General features: G+C 55.4%; 1 protein-coding gene and 1 long non-coding RNA gene across 2 annotated transcripts in view; one reads left to right on the forward strand and one right to left on the reverse strand.

Annotated features, from left to right (window-relative positions):
- ARHGEF1 (Rho guanine nucleotide exchange factor 1) overlaps positions 1-19,168 on the forward strand; it is an 80,833-nt gene extending 61,665 nt beyond the window's left edge. Inside the window, exons 24-29 of the mRNA XM_085534002.1 lie at positions 1,586-1,635; positions 5,072-5,122; positions 9,905-10,006; positions 12,306-12,379; positions 14,240-14,303; positions 18,982-19,168. Coding sequence (XP_085390128.1) covers positions 1,586-1,635; positions 5,072-5,122; positions 9,905-10,006; positions 12,306-12,379; positions 14,240-14,302 — 340 coding nt within the window. The 3' untranslated portion in view covers position 14,303; positions 18,982-19,168. The remainder of the gene's footprint in view (positions 1-1,585; positions 1,636-5,071; positions 5,123-9,904; positions 10,007-12,305; positions 12,380-14,239; positions 14,304-18,981) is intronic.
- A 2,135-nt stretch (positions 19,169-21,303) lies between these two features.
- LOC146751576 (uncharacterized) lies at positions 21,304-23,209 on the reverse strand. Its single transcript, XR_014941347.1, has 3 exons — positions 23,073-23,209; positions 22,486-22,560; positions 21,304-21,353 (listed from the first exon to the last, which is right to left on the reverse strand). It is a non-coding gene; the product is annotated as an uncharacterized LOC146751576 (long non-coding RNA).
- Positions 23,210-26,981: the final 3,772 nt, after the last annotated feature.

Below are 26,981 nucleotides of genomic sequence, written 5' to 3' on the forward strand. Positions count from 1 at the left end.
GGGTCTATGGGGTCTATGGGTCTCTATGGGTCTCTATGGGGTCTATGGGTCTCTATGGGGTCTCTATGGGGTCTCTATAGGGTCCTTATGGGGTCTCTATGGGTCTTTATGGAGTCTATGGGGTCTCTGGATCTCTATGCATCTCTATGGGTCTCTATGGGGTCTCTATGGGTTCCCTACTGGATCTATGGGGTCTTTATGGGGTCCCTATGGGTCTCTATGGGTCTCTATGGATCCTTATGGGTCCCTATGGATCTCTATGTGTCTCTATGGGTCCCTATGGGTTTCTATGTGTCTCTATGGGTCTCTATGGGTCTCTATGGGTCCCTATAGGTCCCTATGGGTCTCTGTGTGTCACTATGGGGTCCCTATGGGTTCCCTATTGGATCTATGGGGTCTCTATGGGTCTCTATGTGTCTCTATGGGTCCCTATGTGTCCCTATGGATCTATGGGGTCTCTATGGGGTCCCTATAGGGTCTCTATGGGTCTCTATGGGTCCCTATGGGGTCTCTATGGGGTCCCTATGGGTCTCTATGTATCTCTATGGGTCCCTATGGGTCCCTATGGATCTATGGGGTCTCTATGGGGTCCCTATGGGTCTCTATGGGTCCTTATGTCCCCCTATGGGTCTCTATGGGTCACTATGGGTCTCTATGGGTCCCTATGTGTCTCTATGGGGTTTCTATGGGTCTCTGTGGGGTTCCTATGGGTCTCTATGGGTCCCTATAGATCCCTATGGGGTCTCTATGGGGTCTCTGTGGGTCCCTATAGGTCTCTATGGGGTCTCTATGGGTCCCTATGGGTCCCTATGGGTCTCTATGGGTCTCTATGTGTCCCTATGGGTCTCTATGGGTCTCTATGGGGTCTCTATGGGTCCCTATGGGGTCTCTATGTGTCTCTATGGGTCTCTATGGGTCTCTATGGGGTCCCTATGGGTCTCTATGGGTCTCTATGGGTCCCTATGGGTCCCTATGGGGTCTTTATGGGGTCTCTATAGGGTCTCTATGGCTCTCTATGGCTCCTTATGGGGTCTCTATGTGGTCTATGGGTCCCTATGGGTCTCTATGTGTCCCTATGGGTCTCTATGTGTCCCTATGGTTCTCTATGGGTCTCTATGGGGTTTCTATGGGTCCCTATGGGTCTCTATGGGTCTCTATGGTTCTCTATGGGGTTTCTATGGGTCCTTATGGGGTCTCTGTGGGTCCCTATGGGTCCCTATGGGTCCCTATGGGGTCTCTATGGGGACTCTATGGGTCCCTATAGGTCCCTATGGGTCCCTATGGGTCTCTATGGGGTCTCTATGTATCTCTATGGGTCTCTATGTGTCCCTATGGATCTATGGGGTCTCTATGGGGTCCTTATAGGGTCTCTATGGGTCCCTATGGGGTCTCTATGGGGTCCTTATAGGGTCTCTATGGGTTTCTATGGGTCCCTATGGGGTCTCTATGGGGTCCCTATGGATCTATGGGGTCTCTATGGGTCCCTATGTGTCCCTATGTGTCCCTATGGATCTATGGGGTCTCTATGGGGTTCCTATAGGGTCTCTATGGGGTCCCTATGTGTCTCTATGTGTTCTGTCCATAGGAAGGACTGCAGTACCGACCCCCACCTGAAGGAGGCGCCACTGACAGACGGTGGGGGCAAATTTTGGGGTCATTTGGGGCGATTTTGGGGTCTTTTATGGGGTTATTTGGGGTCTTATGGGGTTATATGGGGTTATATGGGGTTATATGGGGGGATATGGGGTTATATGGGGTTATATGGGGGGATATGGGGTTATATGGGGTTATATGGGGTGATATGGGGTTATATGGGGTTATATGGGGTGATATGGGGTTATATGGGGTTATATGGGGTTATATGGGGTTATATGGGGGGATATGGGGTTATATGGGGTTATATGGGGGGATATGGGGTTATATGGGGTTATATGGGGTGATATGGGGTTATATGGGGTTATATGGGGTGATATGGGGTTATATGGGGTTATATGGGGTTATATGGGGTTATATGGGGGGATATGGGGTTATATGGGGTTATATGGGGGGATATGGGGTTATATGGGGTTATATGGGGTGATATGGGGTTATATGGGGTTATATGGGGTGATATGGGGTTATATGGGGTTATATGGGGTGATATGGGGTTATATGGGGTTATATGGGGTGATATGGGGTTATATGGGGTTATATGGGGTTATATGGGGTCTTTTATGGGGTATTTTGGGGATATTTGGGGTCTTTTGGGGTTTATTTGGGGCCATTTTGGGGACTTTTGGGGTCTTTTATGGGGTTATTGGGGTTATATGGGGTCTTTTATGGGGTATTTTGGGGTCTTTATGGGGTTATTTGGGGTCTTATGGGGTTTTTTGGGGGTCTTATGGGGTTTTTTGGGGTTATATGTGGTCTTTTATGGGGTCATTTGGGGTCTTTTAGGGTCTTTTAGGGTCTTCTATGGGGTCTTTTGGGGCTATTTGGGGTCTTTTAGGGTCTTTTATGGGGTTGTTTGGTGCCATTTGGGGTCTTTTAGGGTCTTTTAGGGTCTTCTATGGGGCCATTTGGGGTCTTTTAGGGTCTTTTATGGGGTCTTTTGGGGCCATTTGGGGTCATTTTGGGGCCTTTTGGGGTTATTTGGGGTCATTTTGGGGTCTTTTATGGGGCCATTTGGGGCTATTTGGGGTCATTTTGGGGTCTTTTAGGGTCTTTTATGGGGCCATTTGGGGTTATTTGGGGTCATTTTGGGGTCTTTTAGGGTCTTTTATGGGGTCTTTTGGGGCCATTTGGGGTCATTTTGGGGCCTTTTGGGGCTATTTGGGGTCATTTTGGGGTCATTTTGGGGTCTTTTAGGGTCTTTTATGGGGGTCATTTGGGGCCATTTGGGGTCTTTTAGGGTCTTTTATAGGGTTTTTTGGGCCCATTTGGGGTCTTTTAGGGTCTTTTATGGGGTTGCTTGGTGTCATTTGGGGTTTTTTAGGGTCTTTTATAGGGTTTTTTGGGGCTATTTGTGATCATTTAGGGTCTTTTATGGGGTTATTTGGGATCATTTGGGGTCTTTTAGGGTCTTTTATGGGGCCTTTTGGGGCCATTTGGGGTCATTTTGGGGCCTTTTGGGGCTATTTGGGGTCATTTTGGGGTCTTTTGGGGTCTTTTATGGGGTCATTTTGGGGTCTTTTAGGGTCTTTTAGGGTCTTCTATGGGGTCTTTTGGGACCATTTGGGGTCTTCTAGGGTCTTTTATGGGGCCATTTGGGGTCTTTTAGGGTCTTTTATGGGGTCTTTTGGGGCCATTTGGAGTCGTTTTGGGGTCTTTTGGGGCTATTTGGGATCATTTGGGGTCTTTTAGGGTCTTTTATGGGGCCATTTAGGGTCTTTTAGGGTCTTTTATGGGGTTATTAGGGTTATATGGGGTCTTTTATGGGGCTTTTTGGGGTCTTTTGGGGTCTTTTATGGGGTTATTGGGGTTATATGGGGTTATTGGGGTTATATGGGGTCTTTTATGGGGTCATTTGGGGTCTTTTATGGGGTTATTGGGGTTATATGGGGTCTTTTATGGGGCTTTTTGGGGTCTTTTGGGGTCTTATGGGGTTAAATGGGGTCTTTTGGGGTTTATTTGGGGTCTTTTATGGGGTCTTTTGGGGCCTTTTATAGGGTATTTTGGGGTTATTTGAGGTCTTATGGGGTTATATGGGGTCTTTTATGGGGCTTTTTGGGGTCTTTTGGGGTCTTATGGGGTTAAATGGGGTCTTGTGGGGTTATATGGGGTCTTTTATGGGGTCATTTGGGGTCTTATGGGGTTAAATGGGGTTATATGGGGTTATATGGGGTTTATTTGGGGTCTTTTATGGGGTCTTTTGGGGTCTTTTATGGGGTTATTGGGGTTATATGGGGTCTTTTATGGGGCTTTTTGGGGTCTTTTGGGGTCTTTTATGGGGTTATTTGGGTTATATGGGGTTATATGGGGTTATATGGGGTTATATGGGGTCTTTTATGGGGCTTTTTGGGGTCATTTGGGGTCTTATGGGGTTAAATGGGGTCTTTTGGGGTTATATGGGGTCTTTTATGGGGTCTTTTGGGGTCTTTTATGGGGTTATTGGGGTTATATGGGGTCTTTTATGGGGTTATTTGGGGTCTTTTGGGGTTATATGGGGTCTTTTATGGGGTCATTTGGGGTCTTTTATGGGGTTATTGGGGTTATATGGGGTCTTTTATGGGGCTTTTGGGGTCATTTGGGGTCTTATGGGGTTAAATGGGGTCTTTTATGGGGCTTTTATGGGGTCATTTGGGGTGTTTTATGGGGTCTTTTGGGGTCTTTTATGGGGTTATTGGGGTTATATGGGGTCTTTAATGGGGTTAAATGGGGTTACATGGGGTCTTTTATGGGGTTATTTGGGACCATTTGGGGTCTTTTAGGGTCTTTTAGGGTCTTTTATGGGGCCATTTGGGGTCATTTCGGGTCTTTTAGGGTCTTTTATGGGGTTATTTGGGATCATTTTGGGGTCTTTTGGGGTTATTTGAGGCCTTATGGGGTTATATGGGGTCTTTTAGGGTCTTTTATGGGGTTATTGGGGTTATATGGGGTCTTTTATGGGGTTAAATGGGGTTATATGGGGTCTTTTATGGGGTTATTTGGGGTCTTTTGGGGTTTATTTGCGGCCATTTTGGGGTCTTTTGGGGTCTTTTATGGGGTATTGGGGTTATATGGGGTCTTTTATGGGGTCATTTGGGGATATATGGGGTCTTTTGGGGTTTATTTGGGGTCATTTGGGGTCTTATGGGTTAAATGGGGTCTTTTGGGGTTTATTTGGGGTCTTTTATGGGGTCATTTGGGGTCTTTTATGGGGTTATTGGGGTTATATGGGGTTATATGGGGCTATATGGGGTTATTGGGGTTATATGGGGTCTTTTATGGGGTTAAATGGGGTTAAATGGGGTCATTTGGGGTCTTTTATGGGGTCATTTGGGGTCATTTTGGGGTCTTTTGGGGTTATTTGAGGCCTTATAGGGTTATATGGGGTCTTTTAGGGTCTTTTAGGGTCTTTTGGGGTCATTTTGTTCCCTTTGTTTCCTTGTAGGGCCGAACCCCACAGAGCGTGGAGAGCTGCTGAGGGCGGCTATGGGGCGAGGTGAGACCCATAGAAACCCCATAGAGACCCATAGATACCCATAGAGACCCCATAGAAACCCCATAGAGCCCCATAGAGACCCATAGAAACCCATAGAGCCCCATAGAGACCCATAGAGACCTATAGAGACCCCATAGAAACCCCATAGAAACCCCATAGAGACCCATAGAAACCCATAGAAACCCATAGAGCCCCATAGAGCCCCATAGAGACCCACAGAGACCCCATAGAAACCCCATAGAGACCCATAGAGACCCCATAGAAACCCCATAGAGCCCCATAGAGACCCATAGAGACCCCATAGAAACCCCATAGAGCCCCATAGAGACCCATAGAGACCCATAGAGACCCATAGAAACCCCATAGAAACCCCATAGAGCCCCATAGAGACCCATAGAAACCCATAGAGCCCCATAGATACCCATAGAGACCCCATAGAAACCCCATAGAGACGCATAGAGCCCCATAGAGACCCATAGAGACCCCATAGAAACCCCATAGAGACCCATAGATACCCATAGAGCCCCATAGAGACCCATAGAGACCCATAGAGCCCCCATAGAGACCCATAGATACCCATAGAGACCCCATAGAAACCCCATAGAGCCCCATAGAGCCCCATAGAGACCCATAGAGACCCATAGAAACCCCATAGAGACCCATAGATACCCATAGAGACCCCATAGAAACCCCATAGAGCCCCATAGAGACCCATAGAAACCCATAGAGCCCCATAGAGACCCATAGAGACCTATAGAGACCCCATAGAAACCCCATAGAAACCCCATAGAGACCCATAGAAACCCATAGAAACCCGTAGAGCCCCATAGAGCCCCATAGAGACCCCATAGAAACCCCATAGAGCCCCATAGAGACCCATAGAGACCCATAGAGACCCCATAGAGACCCATAGAGACCCATAGAGACCCCATAGAAACCCCATAGAGCCCCATAGATACCCATAGAGACCCCATAGAAACCCCATAGAAACCCCATAGAGACCCATAGATACCCATAGAGACCCCATAGAAACCCCATAGAGACCCATAGAGACCCATAGAAACTCATAGAGCCCCATAGAGCCCCCATAGAGACCCATAGAGACCCATAGAAACCCATAGAGACCCATAGAAACCCATAGAGCCCCATAGAGCCCCATAGAGACCCATAGAAACCCATAGAGACCCATAGAAACCCATAGAGCCCCATAGATACCCATAGAGACCCATAGAGACCCCATAGAAACCCCATAGAGCCCCATAGATACCCATAGAGACCCCATAGAGACCCATAGAGACCCCATAGAAACCCATAGAGCCCCATAGATACCCATAGAGACCCCATAGAGACCCATAGAGACCCCATAGAAACCCCATAGAGACCCATAGAAACCCATAGAGACCCATAGAAACCCATAGAGCCCCATAGAGACCCATAGAGACCCATAGAGACCCCATAGAGACCCATAGAGACCCATAGAGACCCCATAGAAACCCCATAGAGACCCATAGAGACCCATAGAGACCCCATAGAAACCCCATAGAGCCCCATAGAGACCCATAGAAACCCATAGAGCCCCATAGAGACCCATAGAAACCCATAGAGACCCATAGAGACCCATAGAGACCCCATAGAAACCCCATAGAGCCCCATAGAGACCCATAGAAACCCATAGAGCCCCATAGAGACCCATAGAGACCCTATAGAAACCCCATAGAGACCCATAGAGACCCATAGAGACCCATAGAGACCCATAGAGACCCCATAGAAACCCATAGAGACCCATAGAGACCCATAGAGACCCATAGAGACCCATAGAGACCCATAGAGACCCCATAGAAACCCCATAGAGACCCATAGAAACCCATAGAGCCCCATAGAGACCCTATAGTGCCCCATAGCTCACCCCATAGCCCCCCATAGCCCCATAGCTCACCCCATATCCCCCCCATACCCCCATAGCTCACCCCATATCCCCCCTGTAGCCCCATAGCTCACCCCATATCCCCCCCCATAGCCCCATAGCTCACCCCATATCCCCCCCCATAGCCCCATAGCTCACCCCATATCCCCCCATAGCCCCATAGCTCACCCCATATCCCCCCATAGCCCCATAGCTCACCCCATATCCCCCCATAGCCCCATAGCTCACCCCATATCCCCCCCAGCCCCATAGCTCACCCCATATCCCCCCATAGCTCACCCCATATCCCCCCATAACTCACCCCATATCCCCCCATAGCTCACCCCATATCCCCCCCACAGCCCCATAGCTCACCCCATATCCCCCCTATACCCCCATAGCTCACCCCATATCCCCCCATAGCCCCATAGCTCACCCCATATCCCCCCCCCAGCCCCATAGCTCACCCCATATCCCCCCCCATAGCCCCATAGCTCACCCCATATCCCCCCCCATAGCCCCATAGCTCACCCCATATCCCCCCCCATAGCCCCATAGCTCACCCCATATCCCCCCATAGCCCCATAGCTCACCCCATATCCCCCCATAGCCCCATAGCTCACCCCATATCCCCCCATAGCCCCATAGCTCACCCCATATCCCCCCCAGCCCCATAGCTCACCCCATATCCCCCCATAGCTCACCCCATATCCCCCCATAACTCACCCCATATCCCCCCATAGCTCACCCCATATCCCCCCCACAGCCCCATAGCTCACCCCATATCCCCCCTATACCCCCATAGCTCACCCCATATCCCCCCATAGCCCCATAGCTCACCCCATATCCCCCCCCCAGCCCCATAGCTCACCCCATATCCCCCCCCATAGCCCCATAGCTCACCCCATATCCCCCCCATAGCCCCATAGCTCACCCCATATCCCCCCATAGCCCCATAGCTCACCCTATATCCCCCCCATAGCCCCATAGCTCACCCCATATCCCCCCCATAGCCCCATAGCTCACCCCATATCCCCCCATAGCCCCATAGCTCACCCTATATCCCCCCATAGCCCCATAGCTCACCCCATATCCCCCCCAGCCCCATAGCTCACCCTATATCCCCCCCATACCCCCATAGCTCACCCCATATCCCCCATAGCCCCATAGCTCACCCCATATCCCCCCCATAGCCCCATAGCTCACCCCATATCCCCCCATAGCCCCATAGCTCACCCCATATCCCCCCCATAGCCCCATAGCTCACCCTATATCCCCCCATAGCCCCATAGCTCACCCCATATCCCCCCATAGCCCCATAGCTCACCCCATATCCCCCCCATAGCCCCATAGCTCACCCCATATCCCCCCATAGCCCCATAGCTCACCCCATATCCCCCCCCAGCCCCATAGCTCACCCCATATCCCCCCATAGCCCCATAGCTCACCCCATATCCCCCCATACCCCCATAGCTCACCCCATATCCCCCCTATAGCCCCATAGCTCACCCCATATCCCCCCATAGCCCCATAGCTCACCCCATATCCTCCCCAGCCCCATAGCTCACCCCATATCCCCCCCCAGCCCCATAACTCACCCCATATCCCCCCATAGCTCACCCCATATCCCCTCAATAGCCCCATAGCTCACCCCATATCCCCCCCCAGCCCCATAGCTCACCCCATATCCCCCCTATAGCCCCATAGCTCACCCCATATCCCCCCTATACCCCCATAGCTCACCCCATATCCCCCCCCAGCCCCATAGCTCACCCCATATCCCCCCTATACCCCCATAGCTCACCCCATATCCCCTCAATAGCCCCATAGCTCACCCCATATCCCCCCTATACCCCCATAGCTCACCCCATATCCCCCCCCAGCCCCATAGCTCACCCCATATCCCCCCCCAGCCCCATAGCTCACCCCATATCCCCCCCCCAGCCCCATAGCTCACCCCATATCCCCCCATAGCTCACCCCATATCCCCCCATATCCCCCCCCCAGCCCCATAGCTCACCCTATATCCCCCCCATAGCCCCATAGCTCACCCCATATCCCCCCATATCCCCCCCCCAGGCCCATAGCTCACCCTATATCCCCCCCATAGCCCCATAGCTCACCCCATATCCCCCCCATAGCCCCATAGCTCACCCCATATCCCCCACAGCCCCATAGCTCACCCCATATCCCCCCATAGCCCCATAGCTCACCCCATATCCCCCCCCCCAGCCCCATAGCTCACCCCATATCCCCCCATAGCCCCATAGCTCACCCCATATCCCCCCCCCCAGCCCCATAGCTCACCCCATATCCCCCCCCCAGCCCCATAGCTCACCCCATATCCCCCCATAGCCCCATAGCTCACCCCATATCCTCCCCAGCCCCATAGCTCACCCCATATCCCCCCTATAGCCCCATAGCTCACCCCATATCCCCCCTATAGCCCCATAGCTCACCCCATATCCCCCCTATAGCCCCATAGCTCACCCCATAGCCCCCTCATAGACCCATAGCTCACCCCATATCCCCCCTATACCCCCATAGCTCACCCCATAGGCCCCCCATAGCCCCATAGCTCACCCTATATCCCCCCCATAGCCCCATAGCTCACCCTATATCCCCCCCATAGCCCCATAGCTCACCCTATATCCCTCAATAGCCCCATAGCTCACCCCATATACCCCCCCCAGCCCCATAGCTCACCCCATATCCCCCCATAGCTCACCCCATATCCCCCCCCCAGCCCCATAGCTCACCCCATATACCCCCCCCAGCCCCATAGCTCACCCCATATCCCCCCCATAGCCCCATAGCCCACCCCATATCCTCCCCATAGCCCCATAGCTGACCCCATATCCCCCCCTGTGCCCCACAAGTGGCCGCCATCCGTCAGCTGCTGCCCGAGGTCGTCGGCCCCATAGAGGGAGACCCCGATAACCCCCCCAAATATGGGGACGGGGCTGGGGGGAGCAATGAAGGTAAAGGGGGGGGGTGGTTGTGGGGTGGGATATGGGGGATATGGGAGTTATGGGGTGGGATATGGGGGATATGGGGTGGGATATGGGGGATATGGGGGTTATGGGGTGGGATATGGGGGATATGGGGGTTATGGGGTGGGATATGGGGTCTGTGGGGTGGGATATGGGGGATATGGGGTCTGTGGGGTGGGATATGGGGGATATGGGAGTTATGGGGTGGGATATGGGGGATATGGGGTGAGATATAGAGGATATGGGGTCTGTGGGGTGGGATATGGGGGATATGGGGGTTATGGGGTGGGATATGGGGTCTGTGGGGTGGGATATGGGGGATATGGGGGTTATGGGGTGGGATATGGGGTCTGTGGGGTGGGATATGGGGGTTATGGGGTGGGATATGGGGTCTGTGGGGTGGGATATGGGGGATATGGGGTCTGTGGGGTGGGATATGGGGGATATGGGGTGGGATATGGGGATATGGGGGTTATGGGGTGGGATATGGGGGATATGGGGTGAGATATGGGGGATATGGGGGTTATGGGGTGGGATATGGGGGATATGGGGGTTATGGGGTGGGATATGGGGGATATGGGGTGGGATATGGGGTCTGTGGGGTGGGATATGGGGGATATGGGGTGGGATATGGGGTCTGTGGGGTGGGATATGGGGGATATGGGGGGTATGGGTTGAGATATGGGGGATATGGGGGTTATGGGGTGGGATATGGGGGATATGGGGTCTGTGGGGTGGGATATGGGGGATATGGGGTGGGATATGGGGATATGGGGGTTATGGGGTGGGATATGGGGGATATGGGGTCTGTGGGTGGGATATGGGGTATATGGGGTCTGTGGGGTGGGATATGGGGTATGGGGTGGGATATGGGGGATATGGGGGTTATGGGGTGGGATATGGGGGATATGGGGTCTGTGGGTGGGATATGGGGTATATGGGGTCTGTGGGGTGGGATATGGGGGATATGGGGTGGGATATAGGGGATATGGGGTCTGTGGGGTGGGATATGGGGGATATGGGGGTTATGGGGTGGGATATGGGGTCTGTGGGGTGGGATATGGGGGATATGGGGGTTATGGGGTGGGATATGGGGTCTGTGGGGTGGGATATGGGGGATATGGGGTGGGATATGGGGTCTGTGGGGTGGGATATGGGGGATATGGGGGATATGGGGTGGGATATGGGGGGTATGGGGGTTATGGGGTGGGATATGGGGGGTATGGGGTGGGATGTGGGGTATATTGGGTCTGTGGGGTGGGATATGGGTCCCTATGGGTCTCTATGGGTTCCTATGTGTCTCTATGGGTCTCTATGTGTCCCTATGTGTCTCTATGGGTCTCTATGGGTCTCTATGGGTCTCTGTGGGTCTCTATGTGTCCCTATGTGTCTCTATGTGTCCCTATGTGTCTCTATGGGTCTCAATGTGTCTCTATGTGTCTCTATGGGTCTCTATGGGTCTCTATGGGTCCCTATGGGTCTCTATGGGTCTCTATGGGTCCCTATGGGTCTCTATGGGTCCCTATGGGTCTCTATGGGTCCCTATGGGTCTCTATGTGTCTCTATGGGTCTCTATGGGTTCCTATGGGGTCTCTATGGGTCTCTATGTGTCCCTATGGGTCTCAATGGGTCCTTAATGATCTCTATGGGGTCTCTATGGGGTCCCTATGTGTCTCTATGGGTCCCTGTGTGTCCCTATGGGGTCACTATGTGTCTCTATGGGGTCTCTATGGGTCCCTATGGGTCTCTATGGGGTCTCAATGTGTCTCTATGTGTCTCTATGGGTCTCTATGGGGTCCCTATGTGTCTCTATGGGTCTCTGTGTCCCTATGTGTCCCTATGGGTCTCAATGGGTCCTTAATGATCTCTATGGGGTCTCTATGGGGTCCCTATGTGTCTCTATAGGTCCCTGTGTGTCCCTATGTGTCTCTGTGGGGTCTCTATGGGTCCCTATGTGTCTCTATGGGTCTCTATGGGGTCCCTATGGGTCTCTATGGGTCTCTATGGGTCCCTATGGGTCTCTATGTGTCTCTATGGGTCTCTATGGGTCTCTATGGGTCCCTATGGGTCCCTATGGGGCTCTACGGGTCTCTATGGAGTCCCTATGGGTCTCTATGGGGTCTCTATGGGGTCCCTATGTGTCTCTATGGGTCCCTGTGTGTCCCTATGTGTCTCTGTGGGGTCTCTATGGGTCCCGATGGGGTCACTATGGGTCTCTATGGGTCTCTATGGGTCTCTATGTGTCCCTATGGGTCCCTATGGGTCTCTATGGGGTTTCTCTGCTCAGGCTCCTCCCCATCCATCTCTGATCGATTGGAGTTGGAGCTTCGTGGCCTGGAGGAGACATTGGGGGCAATGAAGGTGAGTAGGGACCCCATAAGTGTGGGGTGGGACCCATAAGTGTGGGGTGGGACCCCATAGGAGTGAGATGGGACCCCATAAGTGTGGGGCTGGGACCCATAAGTGTGGGGTGGGACCCCATAGGAATGAGTTGGGACCCCATAAGTGTGGGGTGGGACCCATAAGTGTGGGGCTGGGACCCATAGGAATGAGGTGGGACCCCATAAGTGTGGGGTGGGACCCATAAGTGTGGGGTGGGACCCCCTAGGAATGAGGTGGGACCCCATAAGTGTGGGGTGGGACCCATAAGTGTGGGGTGGGACCCCATAAGTGTGGGGTGGGACCCATAAGTGTGGGGTGGGACCCATAGGAATAAGGTGGGACCCCATAAGTGTGGGGTGGGACTCATAAGTGTGGGGTGGGACCCATAAGTGTGGGGTGGGACCCATAAGTGTGGGGTGGGACCCATAAGTGTGGGGTGGGACCCATAAGGGTGGGGTGGGACCCATAAGTGTGGGGTGGGACCCATAAGTGTGGGGTGGGACCCATAAGTGTGGGGCTGGACCCCATAAGTGTGGGGCTGGACCCCATAAGTGTGGGGTGGGACCCATAAGTGTGGGGCTGGGACCCATAAGTGTGGGGTGGGACCCATAAGTGTGGGGCTGGGACCCATAAGTGTGGGGCTGGGACCCCATAAGTGTGGGGCTGGGACCCCATAAGTGTGGGGTGGGACCCCATAGGAATGAGGTGGGACCCCATAAGTGTGGGGTGGGACCCCATAGGAATGAGGTGGGACCCCATAAGTGTGGGGCTGGGACCCATAAGTGTGGGGCTGGGACCCATAAGTGTGGGGCTGGGACCCCATAAGTGTGGGGTGGGACCCCATAAGTGTGGGGTGGGACCCCATAGGAGTGAGGTGGGACCCCATAAGTGTGGGGTGGGACCCATAAGTGTGGGGTGGGACCCCATAGGAATGAGGTGGGACCCCATAAGTGTGGGGTGGGACCCATAAGTGTGGGGTGGGACCCATAAGTGTGGGGTGGGACCCCATAGGAGTGAGGTGGGACCCCATAAGTGTGGGGTGGGACCCATAAGTGTGGGGTGGGACCCCATAGGAATGAGGTGGGACCCCATAAGTGTGGGGTGGGACCCATAAGTGTGGGGTGGGACCCATAAGTGTGGGGTGGGACCCCATAAGTGTGGGGCTGGGACCCATAAGTGTGGGGTGGGACCCATAGGAATAAGGTGGGACCCCATAAGTGTGGGCTGGGACCCCATAGGAGTGAGATGGGACCCCATAAGTGTGGGGCTGGGACCCATAAGTGTGGGGTGGGACCCCATAGGAGTGAGTTGGGACCCCATAAGTGTGGGGTGGGACCCCATAAGTGTGGGGCTGGGACCCATAAGTGTGGGGCTGGGACCCATAAGTGTGGGGTGGGACCCCATAAGTGTGGGGCTGGGACCCATAAGTGTGGGGTGGGACCCATAAGTGTGGGGTGGGACCCATAAGTGTGGGGTGGGACCCCATAGGAGTGAGGTGGGACCCCATAAGTGTGGGGTAGGACCCCATAGGAATAAGGTGGGACCCCATAAGTGTGGGGTGGGACCCATAAGTGTGGGGTGGGACCCCATAGGAATAAGGTGGGACCCCATAAGTGTGGGGTGGGACCCCATAAGTGTGGGGTGGGACCCCATAGGAGTGAGATGGGACCCCATAAGTGTGGGGTGGGACCCCATAGGAATGAGGTGGGACCCCATAAGTGTGGGGCTGGGACTCATAAGTGTGGGGTGGGACCCCATAAGTGTGGGGTGGGACCCATAAGTGTGGGGTGGGACCCATAAGTGTGGGGTGGGACCCATAAGTGTGGGGCTGCCCCATAGGTGTTGGAGGACGACTATTGGAGGCTGCGGGATCTGCTGCGCAGGGAGAGCAGCAGCACGTGAGGTGTGGGGTGCTATGGGGTGAGCTATGGGGTGATGGGTTCTATGGGGCTATGGGGTGGACATGGGGTGAGCTATGGGGTGATATGGGGTGAGCTATGGGGTGATGGGTTCTATGGGGTGGGCTATAGGGCTATGGGGGGCTATGGGGTTTCTATGGGGCTATGGAGGGATATGGGGTCAGCTATAGGGCTGTGGGGGGGATATGGGGTCAGCTAATGGGGGGCTATGGGGTGAGCTATGGGGTTATGAGGGGGATATGGGGTGAGCTATGGGGCTGGGGGGGGGATATGGGGTTTCTATGGGGTTATATGGGGGATATGGGGTTATATGGGGGATATGGGGTTTCTATGGGGTTATATGGGGGATATGGGGTGAGCTATGGGGCTATGGGGGATATGGGGTTATATGGGGGATATGGGGTGAGCTATGGGGCTATGGGGGGATATGGGGTTATATGGGGGATATGGGGTGAGCTATGGGGCTATGGGGGGGCTATGGGGTTTCTATGGGGCTATGGGGGGATATGGGGTGAACTACGGGTCTATGGGGGGATATGGGGGTGATATGGGGTTTCTATGGGGCTATGGGGGGCTATGGGGTTTCTATGGGGTTATATGGGGGATATGGGGTGAGCTATGGGGCTGTGGAGGGGATATGGGACGAGCTATAGGGCTATGGGGGGGATAAGAGGTTTCTATGGGGTTATATGGGGGATATGGGGTGAGCTATGGGGCTATGGGGGGGATATGGGGTGAGCTATGGGGCTATGGGGGATATGGGGTCAGCTATGGGGCTATGGGGGGATATGGGGTGAGCTATGGGGCTGGGGGGGGGCTATGGGGTGAGCTATGGGGCTATGGGGGATATGGGGTGAACTACGGGTCTATGGGGGGATATGGGGTTATATGGGGGATATGGGGTGAGCTATGGGGCTGGGGGGGGATATGGGGTGAGCTATGGGGCTATGGGGGATATGGGGTGAACTACGGGTCTATGGGGGGATATGGGGGGGATATGGGCTTATATGGGGGGTATGGGGTGAGCTATGGGGCTATGGGGGGATATGGGGTTATATGGGGGATATGGGGCGAGCTATGGGGTGATATGGGGGGATATGGGGTTATATGGGGGCTATGGGGTGAGCTATGGGGCTATGGGGGGGATATGGGACGAGCTATAGGGCTATGGGGGGGATAAGAGGTTTCTATGGGGTTATATGGGGGATATGGGGTGAGCTATGGGGCTATGGGGGGGATATGGGGTGAGCTATGGGGCTGGGGGGGGGATATGGAGTGAGCTATGGGGGATATAGGGGGGTTATGGGGTGAGCTATAGGGCTATGGGGGGATATGGGGTGATCTATGGGGCTGGGGGGGATATGGGGTGAGCTATGGGGGATATGGGGTCAGCTATGGGGCTGTGGAGGGATATGGGGTGGGCTATGGGGCTACATGGGGGGATATGGGGTGATCTATGAGGCTGTGGGGGGGCTATGGGGTTTCTATGGGGCTATGGGGGGGATATGGGGTGAGCTATGGGGTGATATGGGGTTCTATGGGGTGAGCTATGGGGCTGGGGGGGGATATGGGGTGAGCTATGGGGCTGGGGGGGGATATGGGGTCAGCTATGGGGTTATATGGGGGATATGGGGTTTCTTTGGGGCTATGAGGAGATATGGGGTGATCTATGGGGCTGGGGGGGATATGGGGTGAGCTATGGGGGCATATGGGGTCAGCTATGGGGCTGTGGAGGGATATGGGGTGGGCTATGGGGCTATATGGGGGGATATGGGGTGAGCTATGGGGCTATGGGGGGGATATGGGGTGAGCTATGGGGCTATGGGGTGGACATGGGGTGAGCTATGGGGCTGGGGGGGGGCTAGGGTGAGCTATGGGGCTATGGGGGGTTATGGAGTGAACTACGGGCCTATGGGGGGATATGGGGGGGATATGGGGTGATATGGGGGATATGGGGTGAGCTATGGGGCTGGGGGGGATATGGGGTGAGCTATGGGGGGATATGGGGTGAGCTATAGGGCTGGGGAGGATATGGGGTGAGCTATGGGGTGGATATGGGGTGAGCTATGGGGCTATGGGGGGGATATGGGGTGAGCTATGGGGCTATGGGGGGGATATGGGGTTTCTATGGGGTTATATGGGGGGGATATGGGGTGAGCTATGGGGTGATGGGTTCTATGGGGTGGGCTATAGGGCTATGGGGGGGATATTGGGTTTCTATGGGGTTATATGGGGGATATGGGGTGAGCTATGGGGCTATGGGTTCTATGGGGTGGGCTATAGGGCTATGGGGGGGCTATGGGGTTTCTATGGGGTTATATGGGGGATATGGGGTGAGCTATGGGGCTATGGGGGGGCTATGGGGTTTCTATGGGGGTATATGGGGGATATGGGGTGAGCTATGGGGTGATGGGTTCTATGGGGTGGGCTATGGGGCTATGGGGGGCTATGGGGTTTCTATGGGGCTATGGGGGGATATGGGGTCAGCTATAGGGCTGTGGGGGGGATATGGGGTCAGCTAATGGGGGGCTATGGGGTGAGCTATGGGGTTATGAGGGGGATATGGGGTGAGCTATGGGGCTGGGGGGGGGATATGGGGTTTCTATGGGGTTATATGGGGGATATGGGGTTATATGGGGGATATGGGGTTTCTATGGGGTTATATGGGGGTATATGGGGTTTCTATGGGGTTACATGGGGGCTATGGGGTTTCTATGGGGTTATATGGGGGATATGGGGTCAGCTATGGGGCTGTGGGGGGATATGGGGTTTCTATAGGGCTATGGGGGGGATATGGGGTCAGCTATGGGGTGATATGGGGTTCTATGGGGTGAGCTATGGGGCTGGGGGGGGATACGGGGTGATCTATGGGGCTGGGGGGGATATGGGGTGAGCTATGGGGGCATATGGGGTCAGCTATGGGGCTGTGGAGGGATATGGGGTGGGCTATGGGGCTATATGGGGGGATATGGGGTGATCTATGGGGCTATGGGGGGGATATGGGACGAGCTATAGGGCTATGGGGGGGATAAGAGGTTTCTATGGGGTTATATGGGGGATATGGGGTGAGCTATGGGGCTGGGGGGGATATGGGGTGAGCTATGGGGCTATGGGGGGGCTATGGGGTGAGCTATGGGGCTATGGGGGATATGGGGTGAACTACGGGTCTATGGGGGGATATGGGGGGGATATGGGGTTATATGGGGGATATGGGGTGAGCTATGGGGCTATGGGGGGGATAAGAGGTTTCTATGGGGTTATATGGGGGATATGGGGTGAGCTATGGGGCTGGGGGGGATATGGGGTGAGCTATGGGGCTATGGGGGGGCTATGGGGTGAGCTATGGGGCTATGGGGGATATGGGGTGAACTACGGGTCTATGGGGGGATATGGGGGGGATATGGGGTTATATGGGGGATATGGGGTGAGCTATGGGGCTGGGGGGGATATGGGGTGAGCTATGGGGGCATATGGGGTCAGCTATGGGGCTGGGGGGGGATATGGGGTGAGCTATGGGGCTATATGGGGGGGCTATGGGGTGAGCTATGGGGCTGTGGGGGGGCTATGGGGTTTCTATGGGGCTATGGGGGGGATATGGGGTGAGCTATGGGGTGACATGGGGTTCTATGGGGTGAGCTATGGGGCTGGGGGGGGGCTATGGGGTGAGCTATGGGGCTATGGGGGATATGGGGTGAACTACGGGTCTATGGGGGGATATGGGGTTATATGGGGGATATGGGGTGATCTATGGGGCTGTGGGGGGGCTATGGGGTTTCTATGGGGCTATGGGGGGGATATGGGGTGAGCTATGGGGTGATATGGGGTTCTATGGGGTGAGCTATGGGGCTGGGGGGGAAAGGGGGTGAGCTATGGGGGATATGGGGGGGATATGGGGTTTCTATGGGGTTATATGGGGGATATAGGGTTTCTATGGGGTTATATGGGGGATATGGGGTCAGCTATGGGGCTGGGGGGGATATGAGGTGAGCTATGGGGGCTATGGGGGGGCTATGGGGTTTCTATGGGGTTATATGGGGGATATGGGGTGAGCTATGGGGCTGGGGAGGGGGCTATGGGGTGAGCTATGGGGCTATGGGGGATATGGGGTGAACTACGGGTCTATGGGGGGATATGGGGGGGATATGGGGTTATATGGGGGATATGGGGTGATCTATGGGGCTGGGGGGGGGCTATGGGGTTTCTGTGGGGCTATGGGGGGGATATGGGGTGAGCTATGGGGTGATATGGGGTTCTATGGGGTGAGCTATGGGGCTGGGGGGGGATATGGGGTGAGCTATGGGGGATATGGGGGGGATATGGGGTTTCTATGGGGTTATATGGGGGATATGGGGTTTCTATGGGGTTATATGGGGGGCTATGGGGTTTCTATGGGGTTATATGGGGGCTATGGGGTTTCTATGGGGTTATATGGGGGGCTATGGGGTTTCTATGGGGTTATATGGGGGCTATGGGGTTTCTATGGGGTTATATGGGGGGTTATGGGGTTTCTATGGGGTTATATGGGGTTATATGGGGTTTCTATGGGGTTATATGGGGGCTATGGGGTTTCTATGGGGTTATATGGGGGATATGGGGTTTCTATGGGGTTATATGGGGGCTATGGGGTGAGCTCATATTAGGGTGGCTATGGGGTCACTTCAGGTCACTTTGGGGGTCACTTCAGGTCATTCACTGGCTCCGCCCACCGAACAACCCCCTCCCACTCCCATTGGACGCTGCGAGAAGAACCGACCAATCAGAGTGCTTTATTACAAAGGAGGGCGGGGCTACCAAAGAAAAGGCCACGCCCCCCTCTATACAAGCCCATATAATAAAGCTGTCAATCACCGCGTTGGCTCCGCCTCCTTTTGTGACGTCATAGGGGTTAATAACGAAGGGGGCGGGGCCACGAGAGGCTCCGCCCACATCCATATAAGGTTATATTAAGGAGCTGTCAATCAACCGCGTTGGCCCCGCCTCCTTTTGCGTGACGTCATAGTGGTCGTGAATATTAATGAAGGGGGCGTGGCCACGGGTGAAAGTGGGTGGAGCTTCGGGATGGGGGCGGGGCTTCAGAGCTGGGAGACTGAGTAGGTGCTGGGGGGGGGGGGGGGAAATTGGGGGTTAATATGGGGGTCTATGGGGGGGGGGGGTCCCATATAGGGGTCTCTATGGGGTCTCTACAGGGGGGGGTCCCATATAGGGGGTCTCTATGGGGGTCTCTATGGGGGGGCTATAAGGGGGGGGGGGTCCCATATAGGGGTCTCTATGGGGTCTCTATAGGGGGGGGGGTCCCATATACGGGGTCTCTATGGGGGGGTCAATAAGGGGGGGGTCCCATATAGGGGGTCTCTATGGGGGGGTCAATAAGAGGGGGGGTCTCTATGGGGGGTCTCTATGGGGGGGTCAATAAGGGGGGGGTCTCTATGGGGTCTCTATAGGGGGGGGTCCCATATAGGGGGTCTCTATGGGGGTCTCTATGGGGGGGCTATAAGGGGGGGGGTCCCATATAAGGGGTCTTTATGGGGAGGTTATAAGGGGGGGGTCCTAAATATGGGGTCTCTATAGGGGGGGTCCCATATAGGGAGTCTTTATGGGGGGGTCAATAAGGGGGGGGTCTCTATGGGGTCTCTATAGGGGGGGGTCCCATATAGGGGGTCCCTAATAGGGGGTCTCTATGGGGGGGCTATAAGGGGGGGGGTCTCTATGGGGGTCTCAAAGGGGGGGGGGTCCTAAATAGGGGGTCAATATGGGGGTCTTTATGGGAGGGTTATAAGAGGGGGGGTCTCTATAGGGGGTCTCTATGGGGGGGCTATAAGGTGGGGGGTCTTAAAGGGGGGGGTGTCCCTTATAGGGGGTCTCTATGGGGGGGTTATAAATAGGGGGTCTCTATGGGGTCTCTATGGGGGGGGTCCCATATAGGGGGTCTCTATGGGGGGGCTATAAGGTTGGGGGGTCTCTATGGGGGTCTCTATGGGGGGGGCTTAAAAGGGGGGGTCCCTGATAGGGGGTCTCTATGGGGGTCTCTATGGGGGGGCTATAAGGGGGGGGGTCTCTATGGGGGTCTCAAAGGGGGGGGGTTCTAAATAGGGAGTCTCTATGGGGGTCTCTATAGAGGGGTCTTAAAGGGGGGGGGTCCCATATAAGGGGTATCTATGGGGGTCTCTAAGGGGGGGTCCTAAAGGGGGGGTCCTAAATAGGGGGTCTCTATGGGGTCTCTATGGGGGGGGGTCCCATATAGGGGGTCTCTATGGGGGTCTGTATGGGGGGGGTCCCAAATTGGGGGTCTCTATGGGGGTCCTAAAGGGGGGGGTCCCAAATAGGGGTCTCTAAGGGGGTGTCCTAAAGGGGGGTCCCAAATTGGGGGTCTGTATGGGGGTCTGTATGGGGGGGGTCCGAAATTGGGGGTCTCTATGGGGGGGTCTTAAAGGGGGGGGTCCCTAATAGGGGGTCTCTATGGGGTCTCTATGGGGGGGGGGGTCCCATATAGGGGGTCTCTATGGGGGGGGGGTCCCAAAGGGGGGTCTCTATGGGGGTCCTAAAGGGGGGGTCCTAAATAGGGGGTCTCTATGGGGGTCTCTATGGGGGGGGGTCCTAAATAGGGGGTCTCTATGGGGGTCTCTATGGGGGGGGGGTCCCATATAGGGGGTCTCTATGGGGGGGTTAAAGGGGGGGGGTCCCATATAGGGAGTCTCTATGGGGGGGTCCTAAAGGGGGGGGGTCCCATATAGGGGGTCTCTATGGGGTCTCTATAGGGGGGGGTCCCATATAGGGGGTCTTTATGGGGGGGTCAATAAGGGGGGGGTCTCTATGGGGGTCTCTATAGGGGGCTCTTAAAGGGGGGGTCCTAAATAGGGGGTCTCTATGGGGTCTCTATGGGGGGGGGTCCCATATAGGGGGTCTCTATGGGGGTCTCTATGGGGGGGGGTCCCAAAGGGGGGTCTCTATGGGGGGGGTCCCATTTAGGGGGGGGGGTCTCACTCACTTCTTCCTATTCCGACCCCGACAGCGTGGGAACTTCCTCAATTTCCCACCTGTTGGGGAGGTCATGAATATTAATGAGGGGTGGAGTAATTAATATTAATGAGCTTGGGGGGGGGGGGGGGGCGGCACCCATTGGGGTCAATTAAGGACACTTTGGGGTCCCATAGGGTCATTTGGGGCCATTTGGGGTCACTTTGGGGCCATTTGAGGCCATTTAGGGTCATTTGAGGTCCCATAGGGTCACTTTGGGGTCCCATAGGGTCCCATAGGGTCATTTGGGGTCAGTTTGGGGTCCATTTAGGGCCATTTTAGGGCCATTTAGGGCCATTTTTGGCCATTTAGGGCCATTTGGGGTCCATTTGAAGCCATTTAGGGTCACTTTGGGGTCCCATAGGGTCCCATAGGGTCCCATAGGGTCAATTTGGGGCCATTTAGGGCCATTTAGGGTCACTTTGGGGACACTTTGGGGTCCCATAGGATCCCATAGGGCCATTTGGGGTCACTTTAGGGCCATTTATGGCCATTTAGGGCCATTTGGGGTCACTTTAGGGCCAATTTGGGGTCATTTAGGGCCAATTTGGGGCCATTTAGGGCCATTTGGGGTCATTTTGGGGCCATTTGTGGCCATTTTGGGCCATTTAGGGTCATTTTGGGGCCATTTGGGGCCATTTAGGGTCACTTTGGGCTCATTTTGGGGCCATTTGTGGCCATTTTGGGTCATTTAGGGCCAATTTGGGGCCATTTAGGGTCACTTTGGGGTCCCATAGGGTCCCATGGGGTCCTATAGTGCCATTTAGGGTCACTTTGGGGTCCCATAGGGTCCCATAGGGTCATTTGGGGTCATTTTGGGGCCATTTAGGGCCATTTGGGGTCACTTTAGGGCCATTTAGGGCCAATTTGGGGCCATTTAGGGCCATTTTGGGTCATTTTGGGGCCATTTGTGGCCATTTAGGACCATTTAGGGCCAATTTGGGGCCATTTAGGGTCATTTTGGGGCCATTTGTGGCCATTTTGGGTCATTTAGGGCCATTTGGGGTCCATTTTAGGGCCATTTGGGGTCATTTGTGGCCATTTAGGGTCACTTTGGGGTCCCATAGGGTCCCATGGGGTCCTATAGTGTCATTAGGGGTCACTTTTGGGTCAATTTAGGGTGATTTTGGGGTCAGTTTTAGGGTCACTCACATGCAATGACTGCGATCCCGGTGACGAACAGAGCAGCCGCCACCACCAAACCCCATTGACGAAGGGAGGAGTAATCTGGGGGCGGGGCTTAGTCAATAGGAGCCAATGGGAGGGCGGAGAGAGGAGGAGTGGGCGGGGCTAAGGAGGGGAGGAGCCAATGGGAGGGGCGGGAGAGGAGGAGTGGGCGGGGTTAGAAGAGGGGATGAATGGGGGGCGTGGCCACGGGGAGTGGGCGGGGCTATCAGAGCTGGGCAGCCAATGGGAGGGCGGGAGAGGAGGAGTGGGCGGGGCTAAGAGGAGGGGGGCGTGGTCACGGGGAGTGGGCGGGGCTATCAGAGCTGGGCAGCCAATGGGAGGGCGGGAGAGGAGGAGTGGGCGGGGCTAAGAGGAGGGGGGCGTGGTCACGGGGAGTGGGCGGGGCTATCAGAGCTGGGCAGCCAATGGGAGGGCGGGAGAGGAGGAGTGGGCGGGGTTAAGGGAGGGGGCGTGGCCAAGGGGAGTGGGCGGGGCATGTGAATAGGGACAGCCAATGGGAAGGCGTGGTTATAGAGAGGGGCGTGGCTTTGGCTAAAGGGGCGTGGCCTCACCGTATTCAAATTGCCGCCCGTCGTCCAATGGGATTGTACGCTCCGTTTGGGGGCGGGGCTTATCCGTGGCAGGGGGCGGGGCCTGAGTAAGCTCCGCCTCCTTCAGGCCACGCCCACTGATCTCAGGTTCCTCTATAGGGGGGATATATGGGGTGGGGTATATGGGGTCTGGGGGGGATATATGGGGTATGGGGGGATATATGGGGTCTGGGGGGGATATATGGGGTATGGGGGGGATATATGGGGTATGGGGGGGGATATATGGGGTATGGGAAGGATATATGGGGTATGGGGGGGATATATGGGGTATGGGGGGGATATATGGGGTATGGGGGGGATATATGGGGTATGGGGGGGATATATGGGGTATGGGGGGGATATATGGGGTATGGGGGGGATATATGGGGTCTGGGGGGGGATATATGGGGTCTGGGGGGGGATATATGGGGTATGGGGGGATATATGGGGTATGGGGGGGGATATATGGGGTATGGGCGGGATATATGGGGTTATGGGGGGGATATATCGGGTCTGGGGGGGATATATGGGGTATGGGGGGGATATTTGGGGTCTGGGGGGGATATATGGGGTCTGGGGGGGGATATATGGGGTCTGGGGGGGATATATGGGGTATGGGCGGGATATATGGGGTTATGGGGGGGATATATCGGGTCTGGGGGGGATATATGGGGTCTGGGGGGGATATTTGGGGTCTGGGGGGGATATATGGGGTCTGGGGGGGGATATATGGGGTCTAGGGGGGGATATATGGGGTATGGGGGGGGATATATGGGGTCTGGGGGGGGATATATGGGGTATGGGGGGGATATATGGGGTCTGGGGGGGATATATGGGGTATGGGGGGGATATATGGGGTCTGGGGGGGATATATGGGGTCTGGGGGGGATATATGGGGTATGGGGGGGATATATGGGGTCTGGGGGGGATATATGGGGTATAGGGGGGATATATGGGGTATGGGGGGGATATATGGGGTATGGGGGGGATATATGGGGTCTGGGGGGGATATATGGGGTCTGGGGGGGATATATGGGGTATGGGGGGGATATATGGGGTCTGGGGGGGGATATATGGGGTCTGGGGGGGGATATATGGGGTATGGGGGGGATATATGGGGTCTGGGGGGGATATATGGGGTCTGGGGGGGATATATGGGGTATGGGAGGGGATATATGGGGTCTGGGGGGGATATATGGGGTCTGGGGGGGGATATATGGGGTACGGGGGGGGATATATGGGATATGGGGGGGGATATATGGGGTATGGGGGGATATATGGGGTCTGGGGGGGGATATATGGGGTATGGGGGGGATATATGGGGTCTGGGGGGATATATGGGGTATGGGGGGATATATGGGGTCTGGGGGGGGATATATGGGGTATGGGGGGGATATATGGGGTATGGGGGGATATATGGGGTCTGGGGGGGATATATGGGGTCTGGGGGGGGATATATGGGGTATGGGGGGTGTTATATGGGGTATGGGGGGGATATATGGGGTATGGGGGGGATATATGGGGTATGGGGGGGATATATGGGGTATGGGGGGATATTTGGGGTATGGGGGGATATATGGGGTATGGGGGGGATATATGGGGTCTGGGGGGGATATATGGGGTCTGGGGGGGATATATGGGGTATGGGGGGGATATATGGGGTCTGGGGGGGATATATGGGGTCTGGGGGTGGATATATGGGATCTGGGGGGATATATGGGGTATGGGGGGGATATATGGGGTCTGGGGGGGGATATATGGGGTCTGGGGGGGATATATGGGGTATGGGGGAGGATATATGGGGTATGGGGGGATATATGGGGTATGGGGGGGATATATGGGGTCTGGGGGGGGATATATGGGGTCTGGGGGGGATATATGGGGTCTGGGGGGGGATATATGGGGTATGGGGGGGATATATGGGGTCTGGGGGGGGATATATGGGGTATGGGGGGGGATATGGGGTATGGGGGGGGATATATGGGGTCTGGGGGGGATATATGGGGTCTGGGGGGGGATATATGGGGTCTGGGGGGGGATATATGGGGTATGGGGGGGGATATGCGGTATGGGGGGGGATATATGGGGTCTGGGGGGGGATATATGGGGTATGGGGGGGATATATGGGGTATGGGGGGGATATATGGGGTATGGGGGGGGATATATGGGGTATGGGGGGTGGATATATGGGGTATGGGGGGGGATATATGGGGTCTGGGGGGGGATATATGGGGTCTAGGGGGGATATATGGGGTATGGGGGGGATATATGGGGTATGGGGGGGATATATGGGGTATGGGGGGGATATATGGGGTATGGGGGGGGATATATGGGGTCTGGGGGGGATATATGGGGTATGGGGGGGATATATGGGGTATGGGGGGGATATATGGGGTCTGGGGGGGATATATGGGGTATGGGGGGGATATATGGGGTATGGGAGGGATATATGGGGTATGGGGGGGGATATATGGGGTCTGGGGGGGATATATGGGGTATGGGGGGGGATATATGGGGTATGGGGGGGATATATGGGGTATGGGGGGGGATATATGGGGTCTGGGGGGGATATATGGGGTCTGGGGGGGGATATATGGGGTATGGGGGGGGATATATGGGGTATGGGGGGGATATATGGGGTCTGGGGGGGATATATGGGGTCTGGGGGGGGATATATGGGGTCTGGGGGGGGATATATGGGGTATGGGGGGATATATGGGGTATGGGGGGATATATGGGGTATGGGGGGGATATATGGGGTCTGGGGGGGATATATGGGGTATGGGGGGGATATATGGGGTATGGGGGGATATATGGGGTCTGGGGGGGATATATGGGGTCTGGGGGGGGATATATGGGGTATGGGGGGGATATATGGGGTATGGGGGGGGATATATGGGGTCTGGGGGGGATATATGGGGTCTGGGGGGGGATATATGGGGTCTGGGGGGGGATATATGGGGTATGGGGGGATATATGGGGTATGGGGGGATATATGGGGTATGGGGGGGATATATGGGGTATGGGGGGGATATATGGGGTCTGGGGGGGATATATGGGGTCTGGGGGGGATATATGGGGTATGGGGGGATATATGGGGTCTGGGGGGGATATATGGGGTATGGGAGGGATATATGGGGTATGGGGGGGGATATATGGGGTCTGGGGGGGATATATGGGGTATGGGGGGATATATGGGGTATGGGGGGATATATGTGGTATGGGGGGGATATATGGGGTATGGGGGGATATATGGGGTCTGGGGGGATATATGGGGGTATGGGGGGGGATATATGGGGTATGGGGGGGATATATGGGGTATGGGGGGGATATATGGGGTATGGGGGGGGATATATGGGGTCTGGGGGGGATATATGGGGTGTGGGGGGGATATATGGAGTATGGGGGGGATATATGGGGTCTGGGGGGGATATATGGGGTGTGGGGGGATATATGGGGTATGGGGGGGGATATATGGGTCTGGGGGGGATATATGGGGTGTGGGGGGGATATATGGAGTATGGGGGGGGATATATGGGGTATGGGGGGATATATGGGGTCTGGGGGGATATATGGGGTCTGGGGGGGATATATGGGGTATGGGGGGGATATATGGGGTCTGGGGGGGGATATATGGGGTCTGGGGGGGATATATGGGGTATGGGGGGGATATATGGGGTATGGGGCGGATATATGGGGTATGGGGGGGATATATGGGGTATGGGGGGGGATATATGGGGTATGGGGTGGGATATATGGGGTATGGGGGGGATATATGGGGTATGGGGGGGATATATGGGGTATGGGGGGGATATATGGGGTATGGGGGGGATATATGGGGTATGGGGGGGGATATATGGGGTCTGGGGGGGATATATGGGTCTGGGGGGG

The sequence above is a fragment of the Coturnix japonica genome, unplaced genomic scaffold (genome assembly GCF_054131305.1).
Source record: "Coturnix japonica strain WE unplaced genomic scaffold, WE-NBRP24 Scf073, whole genome shotgun sequence".
NCBI classification, from domain to species: Eukaryota; Metazoa; Chordata; class Aves; order Galliformes; family Phasianidae; genus Coturnix; species Coturnix japonica.